This window comes from Phoenix dactylifera, chromosome 5, assembly GCF_009389715.1.
Source record: "Phoenix dactylifera cultivar Barhee BC4 chromosome 5, palm_55x_up_171113_PBpolish2nd_filt_p, whole genome shotgun sequence".
NCBI classification, from domain to species: domain Eukaryota; kingdom Viridiplantae; phylum Streptophyta; class Magnoliopsida; order Arecales; family Arecaceae; genus Phoenix; species Phoenix dactylifera.
The window spans coordinates 2,704,726-2,725,164 of NC_052396.1; the positions used below are offsets into that span (position 1 = coordinate 2,704,726).

At 37.2% G+C, this 20,439-nt stretch overlaps 3 protein-coding genes across 5 annotated transcripts; all 3 read left to right on the top strand.

Moving 5' to 3' along the window:
• The first annotated feature begins 910 nt into the window (after positions 1 to 910).
• On the top strand, positions 911 to 6,125 carry LOC103704670 (protein mago nashi homolog). Its single transcript, XM_008788061.3, has 3 exons — positions 911 to 1,248; positions 1,838 to 2,014; positions 5,703 to 6,125. The coding sequence occupies exons 1-3, from the start codon at positions 1,027 to 1,029 to the stop codon at positions 5,766 to 5,768; spliced, it is 465 nt and encodes a 154-aa protein (XP_008786283.1). The 5' UTR covers positions 911 to 1,026; the 3' UTR covers positions 5,769 to 6,125.
• A 1,232-nt stretch (positions 6,126 to 7,357) lies between these two features.
• Positions 7,358 to 10,385, top strand: LOC103704671 (50S ribosomal protein L19-1, chloroplastic-like). The gene is made up of 4 exons (XM_008788062.4): positions 7,358 to 7,958; positions 8,088 to 8,174; positions 8,268 to 8,401; positions 10,043 to 10,385. The coding sequence occupies exons 1-4, from the start codon at positions 7,569 to 7,571 to the stop codon at positions 10,149 to 10,151; spliced, it is 720 nt and encodes a 239-aa protein (XP_008786284.2). The 5' UTR covers positions 7,358 to 7,568; the 3' UTR covers positions 10,152 to 10,385.
• A 2,576-nt stretch (positions 10,386 to 12,961) lies between these two features.
• On the top strand, positions 12,962 to 19,829 carry LOC103704718 (vesicle-associated protein 2-1-like). 3 transcript variants are annotated; one of them, XM_039126501.1, is made up of 9 exons: positions 12,962 to 13,084; positions 13,208 to 13,314; positions 13,424 to 13,494; positions 13,707 to 13,788; positions 13,920 to 14,035; positions 14,119 to 14,265; positions 14,422 to 14,448; positions 18,215 to 18,289; positions 19,386 to 19,829. In XM_039126501.1, the coding sequence occupies exons 2-9, from the start codon at positions 13,260 to 13,262 to the stop codon at positions 19,518 to 19,520; spliced, it is 708 nt and encodes a 235-aa protein (XP_038982429.1). In that variant the 5' UTR covers positions 12,962 to 13,084; positions 13,208 to 13,259; the 3' UTR covers positions 19,521 to 19,829. The 3 variants fall into 3 exon arrangements, with proteins under 3 accessions (XP_038982429.1, XP_038982428.1, XP_038982431.1); XM_039126500.1 differs by having other exon boundaries at positions 12,965 to 13,084; positions 13,236 to 13,314; XM_039126503.1 differs by lacking the exon at positions 14,422 to 14,448 and having other exon boundaries at positions 12,965 to 13,084; positions 13,236 to 13,314.
• Positions 19,830 to 20,439: the final 610 nt, after the last annotated feature.

The window sequence follows — 20,439 nt, forward strand, 5'->3', positions numbered from 1 at the left end:
CTTCCATTACTATTTCACATAGGCTAGTTGAATGATCTATACTTGAAAATAATAATAGAAGAGAGAGATCAGAATTTGTTTAGAAGTGTGAAAGAGTAAGATGCATACCTTATTAAGCAAAGTTTATATGCATTACTCCCAAAAAAAAACATTAAATTTTAGTGAAGAAAATTCTACAAAAAAGAACTAATTTAGAAAGATTGGATTTTGTGAAACTGAACTAAGCACATGTAATGCATGTTACCGATAAAGAATAAGTGAACATTAAGATCTTGACTCAAAGAACAAATGAATACACCTTTTAGTTGTTGCTCTCCTTCCTGAGGGGTAGAAATAAGTTAAGTGCCTGGCAAAATGAAAAAGGTAACCGCCCATTTTTCACTACCCACTTATCTTTCTTATCAAAATCCAAAGCCAAGCCCCACCACTCACCCTTCCGACAACCCTTCCAAAAAGTAAAGTGTTTAACAACCACTGTTATGAATATCCCTACCAGGATAAATTCATTCAATCCTCTTTTACCAAACAATACATATCGGAACTAATAACAGTAGAAGAGTAGGAAAATAGAGACATGTATCTCTGATTTGTATCATTATTTTTTTCTATTTTGTTATTTTTCCTATACCTTTCTACAAATATATTTTTTCCTATTTATTTTATCTTCTACTTTTTTTTTTTTTTTTTTTTCTGTTGCACGGTTTTTTTTGTTTTTATGTTTTATTTCAAGTCATGGATCTTTTTGTGTACCGTGTCTTTTTAACACATTCTCCTCTATGTTTTTTTTTGTGATATCTTTTTTTTTCTGTTAGTTTATAATATTCTCCTCTACGCCTGTAATCTTTGATTCTGTGTGTAATTCTCTTTCCCCGTGCGGGCTAAAATGCCTAATTCCCACCTCACTCGGTCACCCAATAAGTAGAGCAGAGGCCCGACCCGGGCGAAGAGACCTGAAGCAGCAGGAACGCGTAGGAGAAGGGTTAAAGGAAGAGGAAAGAGAGGAGGGCGGGGGAAGGAAGGTCGGCGATGGCGGGGAACGGCGTCGAGCAGGACGAGTTCTACCTGCGGTACTACGTGGGGCACAAGGGGAAGTTCGGGCACGAGTTCCTGGAGTTCGAGTTCCGCCCCGACGGCAAGCTCCGCTACGCCAACAACTCCAACTACAAGAACGACACTATGATACGCAAGGAGGTCTTCGTCACCCCTGCCGTCCTCCGCGAGTGCCGCCGCATCATCGCTGAAAGCGAGGTCTCTTTTTTCCTTCACCTCTCCTCCCCTCCCCTTCCCTTCCCTTCCCTTCCCTTCCCTTCCCTTCCTTCTTACAAGATTTGGCCGGAAACAGGGTACGATCGTTTCTCTCGAGGATTTCATCTTTTCTTTTAATTATAGGGTTGAGTTTTGGTAGTGTTCGAGGTTTTTAGGGATTCTTGTTCTAGATTTTTGGGGTTTGCCGGGTTCTGGATCGGTTTCCTCTCCTCGATCGTAAGAGGTCATCATGCCTAGATTTGGCTATTCTATTTCATATGTTGTCCAATATCTGGATTTTAGGTTTTAGTTTTAACGGTACTGTTCAATTACTCGTATCGATGGGGTTTGGGAATTTCTAGGGTTTTGCAGGTTGGATCGTGAATCTTGGGCTGCCAGAATTTCTTTTTCGTTTCCTTTTTTTGGGGGGTATCAGGGTGTTGAGGAAATTGGTTTTCTTCGGGATCGTAAATCTTGGGCTGCCAGATTTTTTTTTTTGCGCATCAGGGTGTTGTGGAAATTGATTTTATTTGCTTGTTTATTTATTGAGTAGTTAGAGGCTTAAATGCTCTTTTATTTGGCTGGGATACAGATAATGAAGGAAGATGATAACAACTGGCCCGAGCCAGATCGGGTTGGGAGGCAGGAGCTGGAGATTGTGATGGGGAACGAGCACATCTCCTTCACCACGTCCAAGATCGGATCCCTTGTAGATGTGCAGTCCAGCAAAGATCCGGAAGGCCTTCGCATCTTTTATTACCTTGTTCAGGTTACTCCTTGCGTACTCAACTCAGCATTTTTACTCTATATTTGCACCCATTGTGCTACATCTTTCTTGTAATGTTATTAACATAGACCAATGTCATATGCTAGATGGCCTGAACATGTAGCAATCAGTTGGCATTAGAGTATTGTCGTGTGTGTACAAACATTAGGAGGTTAAAAGCATTGTGCTTGGTTATGGTTCAACAAAGACTGCACACAACTGGTGCTAAAACAATTGTTGGCTTAATACTTGGTTAAGTTTCTTCTTCTTTTTTATGTAATTTTAAATAATCTAATCTCTGTTATGTCATGCGAATTCGGTTGTCTTTTTTCCCTACTGAAATAAAAAATGGTACCAAAAAGATCAGTGGTCATCAATCTCTGGCTATGGTCAAATTAGATATTCTCTACATATGTTCTCTGCAGCTGGATAAGTAATTACAAGCATGTGTTATGATATCCCTAGTAGTTCGGTCATAGGTTCAACCCATTCAATTGTAAAATGGAGAGGGATGTACCAAGTCCATCTTTCAAAGATGCATAAAGCCTTCTCGGTTATTATCTATTGTATTCACTTCCAATAGTCAGACAGAGCTATTAGTATATATTTTCTTTAAATGAATTTTCTTAAATTCTAGCTCTTCATTTTGCACCTTCATGTTAACTATGACCTAGATTTTCTCATTATAGGTTCAAGAATATGTCCTTGCAGGTGTTTGCCATATGCATGTCAACACCTACTAACACACATAAATATGCATGCACACACTTGATGTGTGTTTGTGTGTGTGCATGAGAGAGAATATTTGGACTTGCCAATTTGGGAAGCATAAATTCTTGTGTCAAAAATTCCTCTGTATGCTTGAAACCTTCAAATCAAATCCAATAAAAACTTCCAGTAAATCTGAAATTTTGCTCCTTCCATTACAAAAGCCAATCATATCCCAAATTTATCCATAGATCCAATGTCTTTATTCCTTGGATGTCACCGCATGCATGGAAGTTTCACTATCATATTTCATCTTTACTTGTTCAAGCAAAATTGTATCTACCTAAGCCAGCTGGAATCATCCCCTGGGCTTTCCAGAAATGTCAACACAGATTTCATCCCCTGGAGCCCTGCTGACCTTTGTCACAGATGTCCATGTTATCTTGGTTTGCAATGACTATATCCTTTAGTGTGACTTTTGTCTTTGCTGATATTACCTGTTTTTCTTACCTTTATTATACACCCATCCCAACGTTTTCATTTCTGATATGTTTAATTTCATTGATTGAACTTTTTTGCCCAACATGCTAAGCTATGTAATGCGAAGACTTAATGTGAAAATATCAAATGCTCTCTTCAGTCACCAAGGTATGCATCGGTCACATAATCATCATTAGTTTCGTCTTCTTGATTTGTTTTGCTATATACAGTGTGATCTGTGGATTCATGAAACCTATTATCATGATTTTTTTATTAAAAAAAAGAAGTCAAGACATAATATGCAGGCCTATTGATCTTATTACTGATGATGTCAGATTCATGGGATTTCGGAAATGATCCCTTAAACCCTCACATCTGTCAAAAAGTCATCAGTCATTGTATATTTAATTTGGTTATCTGAAGCTATCAATATGTTTTGGCAGTTTAGCATTCTCTTATGTCCACTTTATGGCCATGCTTTCTCAAATCAAAGGTTTCCCTCTCTTAAACCTTGATAAAAATGCTAGTCCCCTTCCTTGTAAGATTTTCTTAATTTTCAGCTGTGCATGATTGTTCGGCCTTAGTTCTCTATTCTTCTATACCCATTATACTTCCATCCTCTTTATTGTTGGACATATTGATATATGCAACGATGACAAAATTGCATTACCAACTCATATAATTGTGAGCAAATTGATGCAATCAAAAGTTTAAATGGGACACCAGGGTTGGGCTTTCTTTTTCCCTCGTGGCTCTCCTTTTTTTTTTTTGTTCTATTTTAATCATGTTCCAGGTATGATCGAAGTATTTTCAGTTTCTGGTGATTTTAGGCATTTTTATTAGGATTTTATGATTCACATTCTTAATCCTAATGTTGGTTCTCATACTTATATTGGTTTAAGTAATATTGCAATCTTGAGCTGTATTATGGATCGCACAATCCCTTAAAACATATGTCCAACTTTATCATGTAGTTTATATATTAATATCTGCAGAAAGTTGCTTAGATGGGTTCTTTTTCAATTTTTGGCCTTTTAGGATGATTATCTATTACCGCTAATAAGAATTAACGCATAAAACTAGCAATCTTTGTAAGGTTTTTTTTTTTTTTTAGATCCTAAGAGTAACGGAAAAAAGATTTGAGAGTTATGGGGCCTATATGCTAGTGATAAATTTTCTTATTCTTAAATGGTTGAAATTTGATTCATTTTCCTTCGGAAACCATACACTTTAAAAGATGATTCATTTATTTATATTGGAGCAGTAAATCACACTTTGATTGAAGCAAATCAAAAGTTGTGGTTTACTTTGTCCATGTGGGTGAGAAAATTCACTCTTAAGGCGCCATAAGAAGTCTAACTGTTGGATGCAGAAAGGATCATGTTCCTTCTATCAGTAGCTGAGACAATTTTGCATATTCAATCTAATAACAAGTATGATGTTGGTGTGATGAGAAATTGTTTCCCAATTGTTTTTGGTAGATATGTGTATGGCAGTATATGTTTTTTGGGTCAAAGTAGAGCTTATATTGTCTTATGTGGTGGCATATAAACAAAACCATGATATTTTGTGTGCATGCAATAAAATGAAGTGCTAACCATACCAGTTGGCACGAGCCTACTGGTACTATGGTAAACTTGATCTACATGTGGCATGATTGTGTCCCGGTGTATGACAAGCATTGGCGTGGCATGACATGGATATGCGACACTTGAAATCTTGCACATTCATGTAGGGAGGCATTGCCTAAATGCATTACAAGGATGCAATCTCGTATTTGTGCGGGCCATAGTTGATGTTTGTTGTCACGTGCACAGAGGATTTACATGGTAAACAAGGTGCATAGTTGCATGTATCTTCATAATGCACCTCCAAATATTTTTGAGTAACTAGGCTTGATGGTGTTTTCTTGGACATGCAGCATATGCACTGATGGTTGATCTTGGAAATGTGTTAAATTTTCAGAGTGATGTTTGTTTTATATGTTTTTATGTGGTTACTTCTCATTCATCTAATGTACAATTTAATAATTTTCTCAATCTTTCGCCACTTACATAATTTGTATTTTTTGAGAAAAAAAGCTGGAAGGCATCTTGCCATCCATTGTCTGTTTGTGCTATGGTCTACTCTGACCCTTGTTATGATTTATATTGCAATTCCTATCTTGATATCATTGATTTTAGGTTCTACTTGGTGGACTGAAAAAAAGAACTTCAGTTGTGGTTCTCAGACACACACTTTCAGTTAAATCATTGACATCAGTGCAAATGATTGGTATTATTTTCTAAGAGGCTTTTAGTCAGCCATGTCTCATGGTCCCAAACAAGTGATTGTCCAGTTTGCTAAATGTTGCAAAGATTAGTTATGATGATTTTCCAAGTTAAAAGGGTTTCTGTTGGAAGTTTATGTTGAGCAAACGTGTCCTAGATGCTTTTTTATTTTTATTTTTTGAAAAGAAGTTGGTTGCTGACATGCTCACTTGGTACCATTTTATTGCTTGCAGGACCTTAAATGCTTCGTGTTCTCTCTAATTTCACTGCACTTCAAGATTAAGCCCATCCAGTCCTGATACGTGCAGGGTTATTTTTTCATCTTTAGCATTGAACTCTGCTTCAGGTGTGAGAGATGTATACAGTTGGTCTTGTGAGGTATTCATAAGACCAATTAGGTTTTTCCATCTGGTTGCTTTTATGATATGTTTTCTTAAGGACAGGTATGATTAGCAAGGGGTCATTGTAACTGTTTTTTGTATGCTTTGATTGTCATGTAAGATCTGTAGAACCCGACCTGCACAGAGTGATGAGCAATCCATGGCCCGATGTTCCTTTGGGTCTTTTATGAGGTTGGACTCTGCTTCTACTAGTGTGATTTTGGAGACTCGCGCTTGGCGTTAAATGGATCGGAACTACTGTGTTATTCCTTGTCATATATGATTTGCTGCCAAGTCATTCATCTTTTTTGTTGCCCTAGTTTGAGCTGTGGTGGAAACTTGGTATGCGATGAAGGATTATTTGGACGGCCAGTTGTGTCCGCCATATGGTGTCCCATGCTTGACGAATTGTATAGTTGCTGGACCTGCAAATCCCTGTTCTCTGATATTCCATAAATTTCCCTGTAAATGGATTTTACCATATCATGTGTGTGAAAGTAGAGATGATCGCATGTCAACTTCTCCAAAGGTGCTGGGATTCCTGCTAGTAGAGTGTGCATTCTGCGGCAGTTAACTGGAGGCGTGGTGGTACTATGCCTTGCTTGCTTGGTGTGGGCGTGGCGGCGTTCAAGAGGTTGCCGTCCAAACTAATATTTCTTAGTCCTGACGTTTCTTTGCAGGCAAAGAAACTAATGTTTGTCAGGGTGATTTATGGTTAGGTAAAATGGTTGAGTTACATCCTTGGATCCTTTCCCAGCTTAGCAATTGCTAGAGGACTTTCTAATGGATGTAGAAACAGCTTTTGAGAACAATAGTGAAAAAAAAAGGCTTATAGGTTAGATTATTGTGGCTAGGCCGGGCTGTATTCATACTGATAACCTATAAACTATATTATGTTTACCAAGTCAAGTGCCCAAATGAAACCTTATATGTGATCCTGCAATTTGGAACCCAAAATTAGTTGGATATGTATGATTGAGTTTTGGTGTATTATTCTATCTTACTTTAGTCAAGAGATCATACATATATAAAGGTTGACGGTTGGGGGTTTGTGGGGGAGGGTGGAGGGACCGGGAGGATAATTAGATTATAGAAAAATAGAATTCTGATGTGGATGCTTATGTTTCATGATTAAGTTAGAAACCATCAGAAAAATATAAATTTTTAATTTTAATTTTCTTATTATATAAATCATATAGAATGATTGAGATCTGAAATTTGGATAGTTTATTTTTAATTTTTTTTATATCAAAAAAAAAAAAAAACCCTAAAGGGTCTGGTCTTCTATCGGATCTGTTGCTCTTCCTTTTACTCCTCGGAGCTTGCCCTTTGACGTTCGGTCCGGTTTGGATTGACCCTGCCTTGGGTTCGGACGGATGCGGGTCCCGTCCACCACCCATACGGTGGACCTCCAGGTCTCCCAGTATCGCTTACTTTTATCCCCCCCGAATAGGTTATACGGAAGATGATGTCCCAGTGTCACTTACTTTTATGCCCCCCCCCCCCCCCCGGAATGGGTTATACGGAATTGCAGTAGCTCTCGTCCCTCTCTTCCGGAATTCCAGTGTCTAACCTTCTATCCCCAGCTTCGCTATCCTGCCCCTCCCTCTCTCCTCTTCCCGATAAGGTTCCATTCCCATGCCGCAGCCGCTTCCCTTTGCTGGATACTGACCTCTCTCCCCCAAAATCTATCCCTTCCGTAACGATTTCATCGGTCGTATGGGCTCCACCGCGCTCCCCCACCCGTTGGTCTCTCTCCCCAAGGCCCCTCCTCGCTCCCCAAAACTAGCGCTTCCCGTCTTCTCTTCGCTCCACCTGTGCTCCTCTACTTCGAGCCGTCTCTCCACCTCTAGGGCTCAACCTCGCGGATTCGGGTCCCCCGTTTTCTTTCCTGTGATCCGCCGGAGCAGGGAACCCGCGGTGCTGGTCGCGAAATCGAGCTCCGAGGAAGAGGCGGCTGCGGCGGGAGATGCGGAGGAGGTGGCAGTGGAGGAAGGGGAAACCCTAGCAAACCAGTCAGCGGTGGAGGAAGAGTCGAAGGTCTCCGATGCCGAAGCAGAGGCGAAGCCTCCGAGGAAACCTAGAATCAAGCTTGGAGATATCATGGGGGTAAATTCTTTTAAGGCGCTCTGTTTGTCATAAATTTTATGGTTAAAAAAAATTTCTATGGGAGAGTGTGGATTGATGTGTAGATTTTTTTTTTCTTTTCTTTTCTTTTTGATGCAAACTGGCGGGTAGATTTTGAACAAGAGAGCAGTCGAGGCTGCTGAGAAGGAAAGGCCAGTGCCAGACATCAGGACTGGGGATATTGTGCAGATTAAACTGGTAAATCTGGGATTCTTATCCGCTGTTCCCCCTACCCTTTTGTAGTTTCTTTATCGCCGGAAAAAAAATGAATTTTTATGCAACTGGGTACAGGAAGTGCCAGAGAATAGGCGCCGGTTATCCATTTACAAGGGTATAGTCATGTCGAAGCAAAATGCAGGAATACACACCACAATTCGAATTCGGAGAATTATTGCGGGTATCGGTGTTGAGATTGTCTTCCCCGTGTAAGTATTTCCCCCCTGGGAAACTTAGATGATTTTTTTCTCCCTTAAATTACTACTGGGGATGTTATCCTCCCGCCCAATGGGAAAAAAATTGAAAAAAGAAAAAAAAAGAAAGGAGAATAATAATGAATTTTTACCTGGATTTAGTGCAGTAACTAACTGAGATATTTTATGGGGCATTAGATTTTAATATGAGTAAAACAAAAGATCGGTGAATGCGTGCGGGGAAGGGGAATGGTTAAAGAAAGAAGAGTTATTAAATGATGTGACAATGCTGTATACTGGATATTATAGTCATAGTCTTTCTTTTGCTTAGGTTAAATCAAATTGTGAGCCTTTTTTCATTGTTCTCTGGTGTTAGAAGGCTGTCAGGAATTGTATTCTGGTGCAATTCACTTTCTGGACGGTTACTTAATATACACAGAGTTCAGTTTTCTGGCAAAGGAAGTCAGTTGCCTTTTTTTTCTGGATTTATTACTCAGATATGCACAAGTTCAATTTTTTGCACATTTATTTTATGGTGCTTGTTTGCTAGTTGGAAACTAAAACAGGACCGGAGCAGAATTTTAGTTTGCATTATGATAGAATGTAGTAGTTTGATTTGCTTGATAATAGGGGAAAAAACCATATTAGTTCCATGATGCTACTAATGAGGTACATGCGGACTGAGTACTGATGCGTTCAACACTTTGGAGTGTTCGGGCTAATGGACAAAATCTGCGCAAGAGTTCTAAACTTGTTTGCATTAAGACAAAGAGCAGTGAAGAATGCTTTTTCTGATATTTCTTTTGTACTTGTCATTGAGCCAATAAAGGAATCACAGAAAAGTTGGATTCATGAGGAGTCCTTGAGTTCCAGGTGTAAAATTCACATGGATTTTGAAAATTTAGAGGAGAGTTGGTGATATTCTTGAAGATACAAGAGAAATGATCAAAGGATTCTTGAAAATTCAGTGAAGCATTGTTTTAGACTTAGGAATGTTTTTGGCAATATACTGATAGCCATAATCTCTTTGCTCATTTACTCACCATGCTATTTTCCCAAGCCCAATATTTTTGAAACGTAGATCTTCTTTTTAACTCCTGCTTTAATTGATATTTTCATGGATTTTTGTCTATCAACTCAATTCAATATTGCTATCTATGCCAGATGAGACTCAAAACTTTTAGTCACTATTAAGTTGCCAAGAACTAAGCTGTATAAACTAATCCTGGATATTGATGTGTCCCACCATCACATTCATGGGTAAGTATATAATCGAAACAACTTCCTCATAAAGCATAGCATTCACTGTTGCTCTTTAAATTTTATCGAACCTTTTTTCTGATAAGTCTTGTCAGCCATATGCTCTTTCAAACCCTAATCTCTATAAGAATGTGGGTCCTCTCTTAAGTTCATCCTCATCAGTCATGCAGGCATGGGATACTCGTGCTTCGGAAAATATCCTAACCTATCAAAAATCCTGCCATGCAATCTTGGTTTTTTTTTTTTTTTTTTTTTTAAGTGCAATCCAAAATGAATGCTGACATTAACTTCACCACTCTAGGAAGGAGGCTTCCAGCTTTGCTGTGGTTCATATATTATGCTTTTATATGAGGCATTGTGAGGAAAACTAATAATAAAAGATTGCTTCTATTTCAGGTACTCACCGAATATTAAGGAGATCAGGGTTGTTAGTCACAGGAAGGTGAGGAGGGCAAGGCTGTACTACTTGAGGGACAAGCTACCTCGTTTTTCCACCTTCAAGTAACTCCCCATACTATCAAGCTACTAGTTGCTGCTTAAGACATTCAGCCCTTTCCTTTATGGCAAGCGAGGTCTGTTCGGTGTTGTAGCACCAGACATCCTCTTTCTTCTGCTTTTTGTGTTCTTTCCTTTGCTGAGTTCTTTGATTGACAGAATCTTATATTGTATAATATCCGATGCTGCATGTTAATTTTGTACTTGAGAATATATGTGAATGTCAATTCTTATTCTTCGGAAAGTCGCGATACATGAGCACTATAGTTTTTGAAGCTGCTGAGATATCAATTACCTACATAATATGAATTTGAGGAATTGTTTGTCCAAGGTTCTGAAAAGGGATTTTCCAAGCTTTATGGCTTCTTCCCACCTCTTTCTTTGAAGCAGTGCTGCTTTGCGGAAGTTATGACAGACAGCTTTGGTTTCCATATTTAAAGCTGCGTATCTCAGAAATCCATCCTTTTTGGACATTTAGGAAAGCTTGAAGACTGGGATTGGGAGGAAAAAAAAAAGAAGAGTAGAACCAACCGGTTCAAACATTACTGCTAATCAGTCTTCTTTTCCCTCCTACGCTAACCAAAAAAAAAAAGGGAATGTTAGCAGGCAAAGAAAGAGTCCCTTCCATTCCTCTGCACATGATTAATGAAGAATGAACTTCACAATTAGAGTTATTCGACCTTCTCAGGCACGCAAAATGGTCATGAAGTTTGTAAGAAAACTCTTATTTATGTTCGCACCATTGAAGTTAGGAGTCTGGATACAGGGTTTCAAATGAAAAATACCAACAACTCCCATCAGTTGGTATGATAAGCCCAACTTCCGCCATGAAAAGTGATTTAATGACCTTCTGACTTGCTAAAACCAAATGATTAGGCTATGCATTTTTCATGATAACCTTTATCAGAAACATGTAAATAGCTAAATTAGCTGTCGACAACCATCAAAGAATGGTTACGGCCGAAAATGTGATGCAGATGAAGGTGGAAAACTGGTCGGATAATTCTAAAAGGTTATTCAAATAGCTGGGTTCCATGGTCTCAAACAAATCCATCTTATGGTGGATCCCTGTCACTTGGAAACTTCATTTCCCACACCCATTGGCCTACCTTTCATTGGAGCAAGTGCCAAAAGGCGCTTAAAGCTCCAATTGAATGGAATCTTGACTTGCAGTTACCCCACTTCTTATGCAAAAAGATATACTAGGTCCCCTTTCTTCAGGGTACAATGCTTCTGGATCCCTTCTATCCCTTTCAAACGACACTCGATCCACAATTGCTACTAAAATTCTTTCTACAGCTAGCAATGGTGGTAGTCGTGATGCCAGCTAGCTATGATCCACAGGTAAAGGGAGAGGAAGGTGAAAGCAATTCATTAGGTATAAGCTCTTTAAAACAAGCTGTAACCACGGCAATTAATGCAAGCAAGGCTACAAAAGGATTTGCATGGAATTCCTTAATCAAATAAGAGTGCCGCATAGCAAGAGCAAATGCTCCTAGCTCTAATGCTCATCTCTTTTCTTGCTTCATTGATTTAATCCAATAGGCTGGATCAAGGGGAATCCCTAGATTCCACCAAAAGCATAAGAAATTCTTTGATTGTGTATTGAAAAATAAATAGATATAAAAATTATATTTACATTATAGAAGAATTTCTACATCCACTGCCCACATTCTATGGAAGCTCAATCAATAGCCACTAAAGAGACAACAGAGCAGCACTGGATATGCATGAACACCACATTGTATTAGTGACCTATTTATTTAGAGTTCCTGTTCCTTGTAGCTTGAGGTATTTGAACAACCCGGTAAGCGTCTATAGGAAAGAATCAACCATTCGTAAGCCTTCATGTACAAAGACTAAAGTTGAGGAGCTCGGTACTTCAAAAAATAATGATACCATGCCCAAACTCTAGAAGCGAGAAGCCATCATCATGTCCTATTTTAAGAGAAATCAAAGGGAAGTGCATAGAGAGAATGCTTCCCATCTTATGCCATCCATTTGCTAATATGAATCCATCATTCTATTTGGTTTTTCACTAAACTTCAACTTAAAATCATTTTTTTAACTTCTCTCAATCATCAGTTGCTATGTAACCATGGTAATTCATGCTATTAATCATGTATATCTCACATGCTCAAAGCAAATTTGTCGTAACGTAGATTTTTTTTTTCTCCAGTTTTTATGTCAACATTTTAAAAACCGATTCCAAATAACAAGTAGATTGTTATGTGCGACATATATAGTGCAACTGTATAGGTACTTTTTTAGATGCTTTAGGTTATTGAAACTTTTTGATTTTATATTTTTTGGATGGGCAACTTCTGTTTAAGCCTTGTATATCTAATATAGACAATATCATTCTTCAGATTATCAAAAATTTATTTATCCATGGCAAACTTCTCAGCGGATCATTAGCTAAACTTTGAATTTCCATGTTTATCCATGCATGACTCATGATTTATTTGCCTAATTATATGTATATAGCCATGCTCAATTTTGTATAAATCAATATAAGATAAATCAATGATTTACATCTCATTTTTTTATTGCTTTTATTGTAAATATGCTTTCATACATCTAAATAACACCTTTTGTTTTTATATATCAAGAGTTAAATTTGTAAATTTGCCACAACCCACCATGGTAAGGAATCCTTCCAACTTTTCTCCCTGAAATAACAAAAGGTTCATAAAATTCTCAAGCTTTATATCCACAGAAGTTATCATGCAACCTATTTATTATCTTGACTCCATACTGTACGACTTTCTTTCTTTCTGCCCAAGTGTAATTATTAGGAACGACTTGTTTGCTGGGAAAAAAGTAAGCAGCGTTAACCCGTCCTTTTCGGCCCGGAAGTGAACTCCAAGCCATTCAGATCCCCTCTCTGTCTTTTTGCCCTCCTCCTCCGACCCCCCGGTTTCCTCTTTCCATAACCCCGAGGTATTCGCCGAAGAACTCGTCCTTTTTTTCTTCCTTTTTGTCCAAAAAAAAAAAATCTCTCCTGCACGCAATCTTGGGCTTTTGGATTTCGCTGTCCCTCTACTTATTCTAATTTCCCATTAGTCTTCTTCATTTTTTCGCTTTGATGTAGCTTTTGGATTTGGTGGCTGCAACGATGGGTGGCGGTGGCCAGTTGATCTCTGTTTATCCTGAAGAACTCACTTTCGAGTGTAAGCTAATATTTTTTTTCTCCAATTCTCCCTGCTCTATTCCTTATTTCCGTCTAAAAAATCGTTTTTTTGTCCTGAAATCGTGAAAAGATTCTTTTTTGATGTGTAGTTGAGCTGGACAGGCCTTCGTATTGCAATCTCAAGATTGTTAACAATACCGAACACCATGTCGCTTTTAAGGTGCAGAATGATACCTTAATTTCTCAAATTTATTTCTTGGATTCTCTCTTAAAAAAAAAAAAAACATAATCTGTGTTCCTTCTTGATGAAAGAGTCGTGATCTATCGTGTATATGTTTGTTTCGGGATATTGTGAATATGGTCGTGCTAAAAGTTGGATTTTTCCTACATGAGTCCAATTCATGCTCAAAATTGGATTTCCCACATGGGTAGGTTAAAACGACGTCACCAAGGAAATACTTTGTACGGCCAAACACAAGTGTGGTGCAACCTTGGGACTCATCTACCATAACAGGTGACTGCTTTCCCTGAATTTTGATGCATATCGTCCTTGTAATGCTGCATCTGATCAATGTCTATGGCTCACATATTATAAGTTTTTTGTTGGTATATATTTTTTTTAAAAAAATTGATTTGAGCTTGTAGTCACCCTCCAAGCGCAAAATGAGTACCCACCTGACATGCAATGCAAGGACAAATTTCTCCTCCAGAGCACCAAGGTGCCTCAGAGCACCGACATGGACGAGCTCCCTCCAGATACGGTGAGCTTCGATAGTCAATGGAGAAGTTTCTTGTTTTCTCCCAATTTTGTTCTTCTAAAAGTTAGTTTCTGTGTTCCATGCAGTTTAATAAAGATGGTGATAAGGTGATAGAGGAATTGAAGCTTAGGGTTGTTTACATGGCTCCATCACAATCTAGCCATGGGAACTCAGAAGAAGATTCAGGCCTTACTTCATCTAGAAGTTTGGAACAGTGTTCTGATAATCTCTCGGTGAGATGTTTTACTTAGCTTCATCCATGCTATAAACCAATCTATTACTTGTTCACTTTTTCCTGTCATGTTTGACTCTTCCTTTTCTTTTGTTTTTGGCTACTGATAATTTTATATCGCGAGTAACATGCGATTTTTTTTTCTCTTAAATTGTAGATGCTTAAGAATTTGAGTATTGAAGAGGTGAGTGATGGTTTATCTTCCTGCCATGTTTTTGTTTGCTTTTAATTATCTAGAACTCTGTTCTTCTCAAAAAATTATGTGTAACTCTATCAAACAAGTCCACCTTGTTTTTTCTTACCTCCATCATAAAGATGCTCTTGCATCCATATTGCATCATATATATCATTAAACAAGCAAGAAATTCTATTTTGTGTGAGACATGATTTTACTTTAACAATCAAGAAATCTTATTCATATGATGCAACATGAAATTATGTTAAAAGTTAAAACCGGATTTTGTTACTTCAGTTAACCACATCCATATATAGCTATATGGAATGTATGCCTTTAGTTATGCTGTGATGCGCAAGAATGGTCTAGGTTATTAAATTTTTATTCCTTATATCCTGATGTCTCTTAAAGTTGCAATTAGTTTCTTGAGATATTCTGACTGAATTCTTTGCATTTTCTCCAATCACTCTTATTATTGTTCGATAAATCCTCATTCTATCAATAGCCATAAGTATAAGTCCATTTTTTCCCCCTGCAACCAAGATCTCACTTGCCACAAAGTTATACTTTATGAAAATTTATATGTATTTTGGTTTATTTCGTGGTGACATGTAAAACTGCTTTATACATATTGACGGAATGTTAGAATTTGAACTGCAAATGTGTAGCACACCCATTTGGAAGTATCCATACTATATGAATCTAAAATCTTGTGTTTTTCATATTCCGTAATCCAGATTCTGATAGTCTGTTTGTTATAAACCATGACTTTTCAAAAAGTGTGGTTATCTCAGTTTCTCTCTATTGGGCCTCCCTTTACTAGCAGAAGATATCTAAGTACTGCAAGCTATTTAGCCATCTCAACCATAATGAAGCTCTTTGTTAAAATCAAGGAGGATTACTTGAAGAAACTAGAGAGGAAGTTTTGAAGAACATTAATATTTTGCACATCTCATTATGAAAAATGAAACTTCTATATGTTGGTTGGCACAACTGTGCCATTTTATTGCTTTATATTGTGTTTTAGAAAAATAGAATATAGACTACATGGGAGAGGAGAAGGAAAGAGGGGGAAAGGTTTATTTAAATGGGAACTGCCAACATGGACCATATACGGTTGCCCTAATCTGAAGACAACATAGCGAACTTGAATGAACATTTGTGGAAGGATCAGTCTCGGTTGAAGGTCTTGCTCTGAATTATATTAATTGGCAAAGAAATACATATACAGCCCTCACCTCCATACGCTGGGTATGTCCTGCTAGTTGTGTTTATGATTATGGGTCTTTTTATACTCGAATTCAAATAAAATTCTTACATAGTATGTTTACTTTGAAAAATAGACTATTATTGAGTCTTCCTGGCTTGTAGTCTTTGAGATACTTATGTTGAATGGGACTTGGTGAGGGAATTGAGGAAGACATATAGGAATACTTTGATGATGTTGAGGGGAGAGGATTTGAAAGTACAATCTACTTTGGGTTAGTTGGAAAATGGAAATAGATGGACCAATGGAAAATATGGTTCATAGAGCTTTGCATTTTTCGGACAAAAACTCATTTCCTTTGTGTTTCTTCTACCTTTTTTCCTCTTCAATATGCAATATCCCCTTTTATAGGTTTCTTACAGCCAGTCAAAATGCATCATCTGATGACATGATTCTTCATGATGCTTAAGTACGAGGATTACATATTACCAAGCCGAGTTTGTCAAATTAATCCTCTTTCACTGTCTTGTTTTATCTTTGTTTAACTGGATTCTTACCTCCAATACATTCAATAGCGATTCTTCTTTTCCAGTGCCTTTTCTCTTGGAAAATATTTCTGTGAACAACTACTAAACAGGAAATATGTTTCACTATGGCTATATAAGATATAGTATGCATCATAAAAAGAACGTGTTCGGAGATCAATAAGATATCAATCGGAGTTGGAAATAATGCAACTAATTCACTACAATTCCTCAGGCTAAACCTTTACATGTGTTTGAGTGCTTATTCAGGCTTAGCTGAGTATGGCATGTCATATGTTATCCAACAAAGGTAATCAATTTTTTTCCTGAAATATTTCTTGTTGATGTTATAGTCAAACATTTAAATTTTTGGCATACGATTCATGTGCATTGATTGGTATTTTAAGCCAGGGTTCTCTTTTGCCCAAATTTTCCTTGGCCAGTAATTTGGTCCCAAATTCTAGAGGATTGGCATCAAACTCGCAGATAATTGTAAAAATCTACTGTGTCCTTCTATGGAGCCTTCTCAACCTTGTTCTCCATAGCCAACCTATTTGATAGGAAAGGGTTTGGATGGGCAAAGGTTGAGTTTGCTAACTCATACATAGATGCCCATTGCATTTGAAGTTCACATTGTAATAATTTCCATTGTAAATTTATGTTGAATAAAACAGCTGCTCATACGTGGTCATGTTTTTAATTTTCATATGCTGTTAGATTAAAAAAAAAAACCTTCATGTTCATGTGTCTGATGTAGCTTTTCCAACTTGATCGTACATATGAGCAACCTCATTATAATGATCAGTTGTAGGCTGAGGCACATAAATAAGGTAATCTGGAATGAAAACCGGAAAGGATTTGTAGTTTGCAGTTCAATTACCTTAGTAGCTCAACAGGTAGGTAGGTAGATAGGTTGCTGTTGAACGTATACAAGTTATTCTTCTGAAAATCCCTATAGCATGGCATCCAAGTAATTCTTGATCTGCTTATGTCGCCCTCCAATCTGGCTAATGAGATTAATCTCAATGAATTCTGCTTTCAAATGCTAGAAAACCCTTATACCATCAGATGAAAAATTATTAGCCTGATTTCTGAGTTACTGTATTTCAGAATAACTCATGTTTTATGCGCAAGTTTTCTCATTTACTGGCCGATGTTATAGTCATACCTGCCCCTTAAGAGTCTTCAGTATTATGCGCAATAGAATGAGACAGAATATCACTATGTCCATGTGAAGACTATTTCTTTCCCTAATTGTAGAACAAATATTATGATATGTAAGCAATTCAAGCATTATCTTATGCAAACAATAATTTCTGTTTTTGAGCGATACCAAGTATAGTTCGGCTTCTCCATTGTTTAACTGCTCAACAGGCATTGCAATACATGCAAGTCCTTTCCAGTTTGTAATGATTAGATTCACCTACTTATATTGAAGATTGCTGTGGATATCACATGCTTGATTTCCACTGAAAAGATTGATTGTTTAAGGTTGCACAATGCCCAATATGTCAAACTGGTACAGATGGCTTGAATCTTGAAATTCAAAAGGAAGTTGGTTTATTGCTGAAAGATCAATCTCTTAGTTGGACTGGGATCCTTATTCTCATTCCATTCTTTTCTGCACTGCATCATGGAGGCAATTAAGCAAAAATTTTCTCTGAGGAATGGTCAGTCATGGTATTATTTTAGTCCTTGATGCATAAAATAGGTTCAATATTGGGTATTCAGGTATCTCTAAGACAAGACTATGCAAGAAAAATAGAACGAAAAACCAAAAATACTGTATCTACATTTCTGAGAGCATCATGTTAGTCTGCATTCATGCTGTGTTGCAACTCGTGAGGTTATTGTGCCTATTTTATTTTATTATCAACTCAGTATAGAGCAGCACATCACAGCAACACTATTGAACTGATATCTAATAACTCTTGAGCATGATATATTCTGATTTGTACCATAGTATTGAGTGAGCTTGCTTTGCTAACACTGTTTTGCATGATGTGTTTTTCATTTTGTTCTCAGTTGACTTTTGCATATGCAGATCCAAACAGTTCACCATCTAAAGGATGAAAGAGATGCCATTCTTCAACAGAATCAACAATTACAACGTGAACTGGTGCGTGTTATTGCATTTTAGATCCTCAAACAGTCGAACTTGTTTCAAATGCTTAGGGCCTTGGGAATATATAGGCTTTAATACTGCTTTATGTTCCCCCTGTGTTTAGTTTGCTGCGTTATTAGTAACTAACTAACAGATGGTCCAAAATAAAACTTAGCATCACAGGGAGTATTGAAATGGGTAAAAAAAGAAGAAGCTGGGTTCCAAGAGAGCTCGGCTGGAGTTGTGAGAGAAAGTATATTAACATGTACAAGAAGTGGTTAGGCAAGATTCATATATCTATCCCTAAATAGATGGTATAAATCTTGCTGTTTATGGTTTTATTAACGACTTAAAGAGTCTTATGATGTGACATTCGAAAACTAAAAAAAAAAAAGTTCATTGCCTCCATTGTTGACAAAACAAATAACAGTAAATTGTCACTGTTTAGTCCTTTTGTCAACAATTAATCTTGTGGGTGAGCCTTGGCCCCAGATTTGCCTTTGGGTTAAACAAGGCTTGTCTATCTGTTTCTTATATCTTGTAAACATGTACCGTTTTTCTTCAACACTTAAAAAAAAAAAAAAAAACTATTATTGGGTCATTGAGGCTTATCCAAATGTGGTGAAAAATTAAATATTTCTAATTCATGACTGATTTTATTCTAAAGCTCTTCTACGACTTTATACCGGCATTTGAACTTGTTCTTTTCCTGGTTCCAAGACTGTGCCCTGATGGATTAATGAAGACAACCCAGCACGAACCTTGTTCTCTGGTGGGCATACACTTTATGCTTCATGAATGAGGCAGTGTGCTTTAAAAATGTTACTGCATGTGGACTTTCTGAGCTTGTTTTTTCCCATATATAGATTTGCCCCTATATAAACATCACTGGTAAAAGAACAGGAGGATAAGAGGGAAAAAAAAAGAATGGGTCTTTTAGTCAAGATGTTGCAAATATGCTTTCCTGATGCTGCAGATTCCTCAATGAAAGCAGCATATTTCCTGAATAAGAAATCCCAAGGAATAGTAATCCTTTCTTACAACAATTATGCAACAATTTTGTTACATGCTCCACATGCTTTTTGACGAAGTTATATGAAAATTATTTCAGGACGTTCTGAAAAGGCGTAGAAACCGTAAAAGGGATGCTGGCTTTTCGTTGACTTTTACTGCATTTGCTGGGCTGGTGGGTTTGATGGTTGGCTTCATATTAAATCTCATGTTTTCTTCATCACCTACTGCGTAAACTTACAGGTTGTGAGCTTGAAAATTTATAAACCCTGTAATGCTTGAAAAGGGAGTGATACTATTTCACTTTTCTTCGTAAACCACACTTTGTGGTCCGTTTCTCTCCATTAGTTGGCCTAGAAAGAAGTTTGGTTGCAAGTGATCTGGTCGATGTGGCTTTGTCATCATTGTCTCTTCCATTATCCTTTTTAGTTTAATGACTCGCAACATGTATTCTTTTGTTATTTGCCTTGTAATTATGCTCAAAATGACTTCATCATTGTATAGCTTATGCCATGGTTATTCAGTCTTTTCTTCTTTGTCTTTCTGTTGTTTCTTTGTATGCATATTACAATTTGTTGCGAGTATTTGTTTTGTTGATTGTTTGAAAGACAAAAATGACCGCTGTGTAAGATAATTCTTTTACCTTTTGTGTGATATAATTGCTTGCATAGCAAATTCGTTAACATTTTCTTTTTCTTATTATAGGATAAGAATACATTACAGACCAATAAGTGGGTGGGTTATGGAGTTCTTGAACTGCATCTTGGTAAAAGTTAAGTAGATTGGTTGACCAATATTGAAACTAATGTTCGCTATCTTGATACCAGATCACATATCAGTAGCATCTTATTATAGTACAAGACAGCAAGACGTGTTGAGTGTCGGTACAATATGAGACTGCATATTGTTTGATGCCCGTCTTGGTATTGTATGGTACCGACCATGGCAAATCTTGATTGGAATTAAATAAAGCATAGAGCGGTATATGAAATTTCGTTATTAGCATTGATCTAAAATTAGAACGTGCAAGTTGTCTCCATACTTTTGTCATAAATATTAGCACTTCACAATGCGCGGGGTACAATTTTTATCTTTTTTCAATTATTTTTGAAATATAATATAAAAATATAAAAAATTATAGTAAATAAAAATTT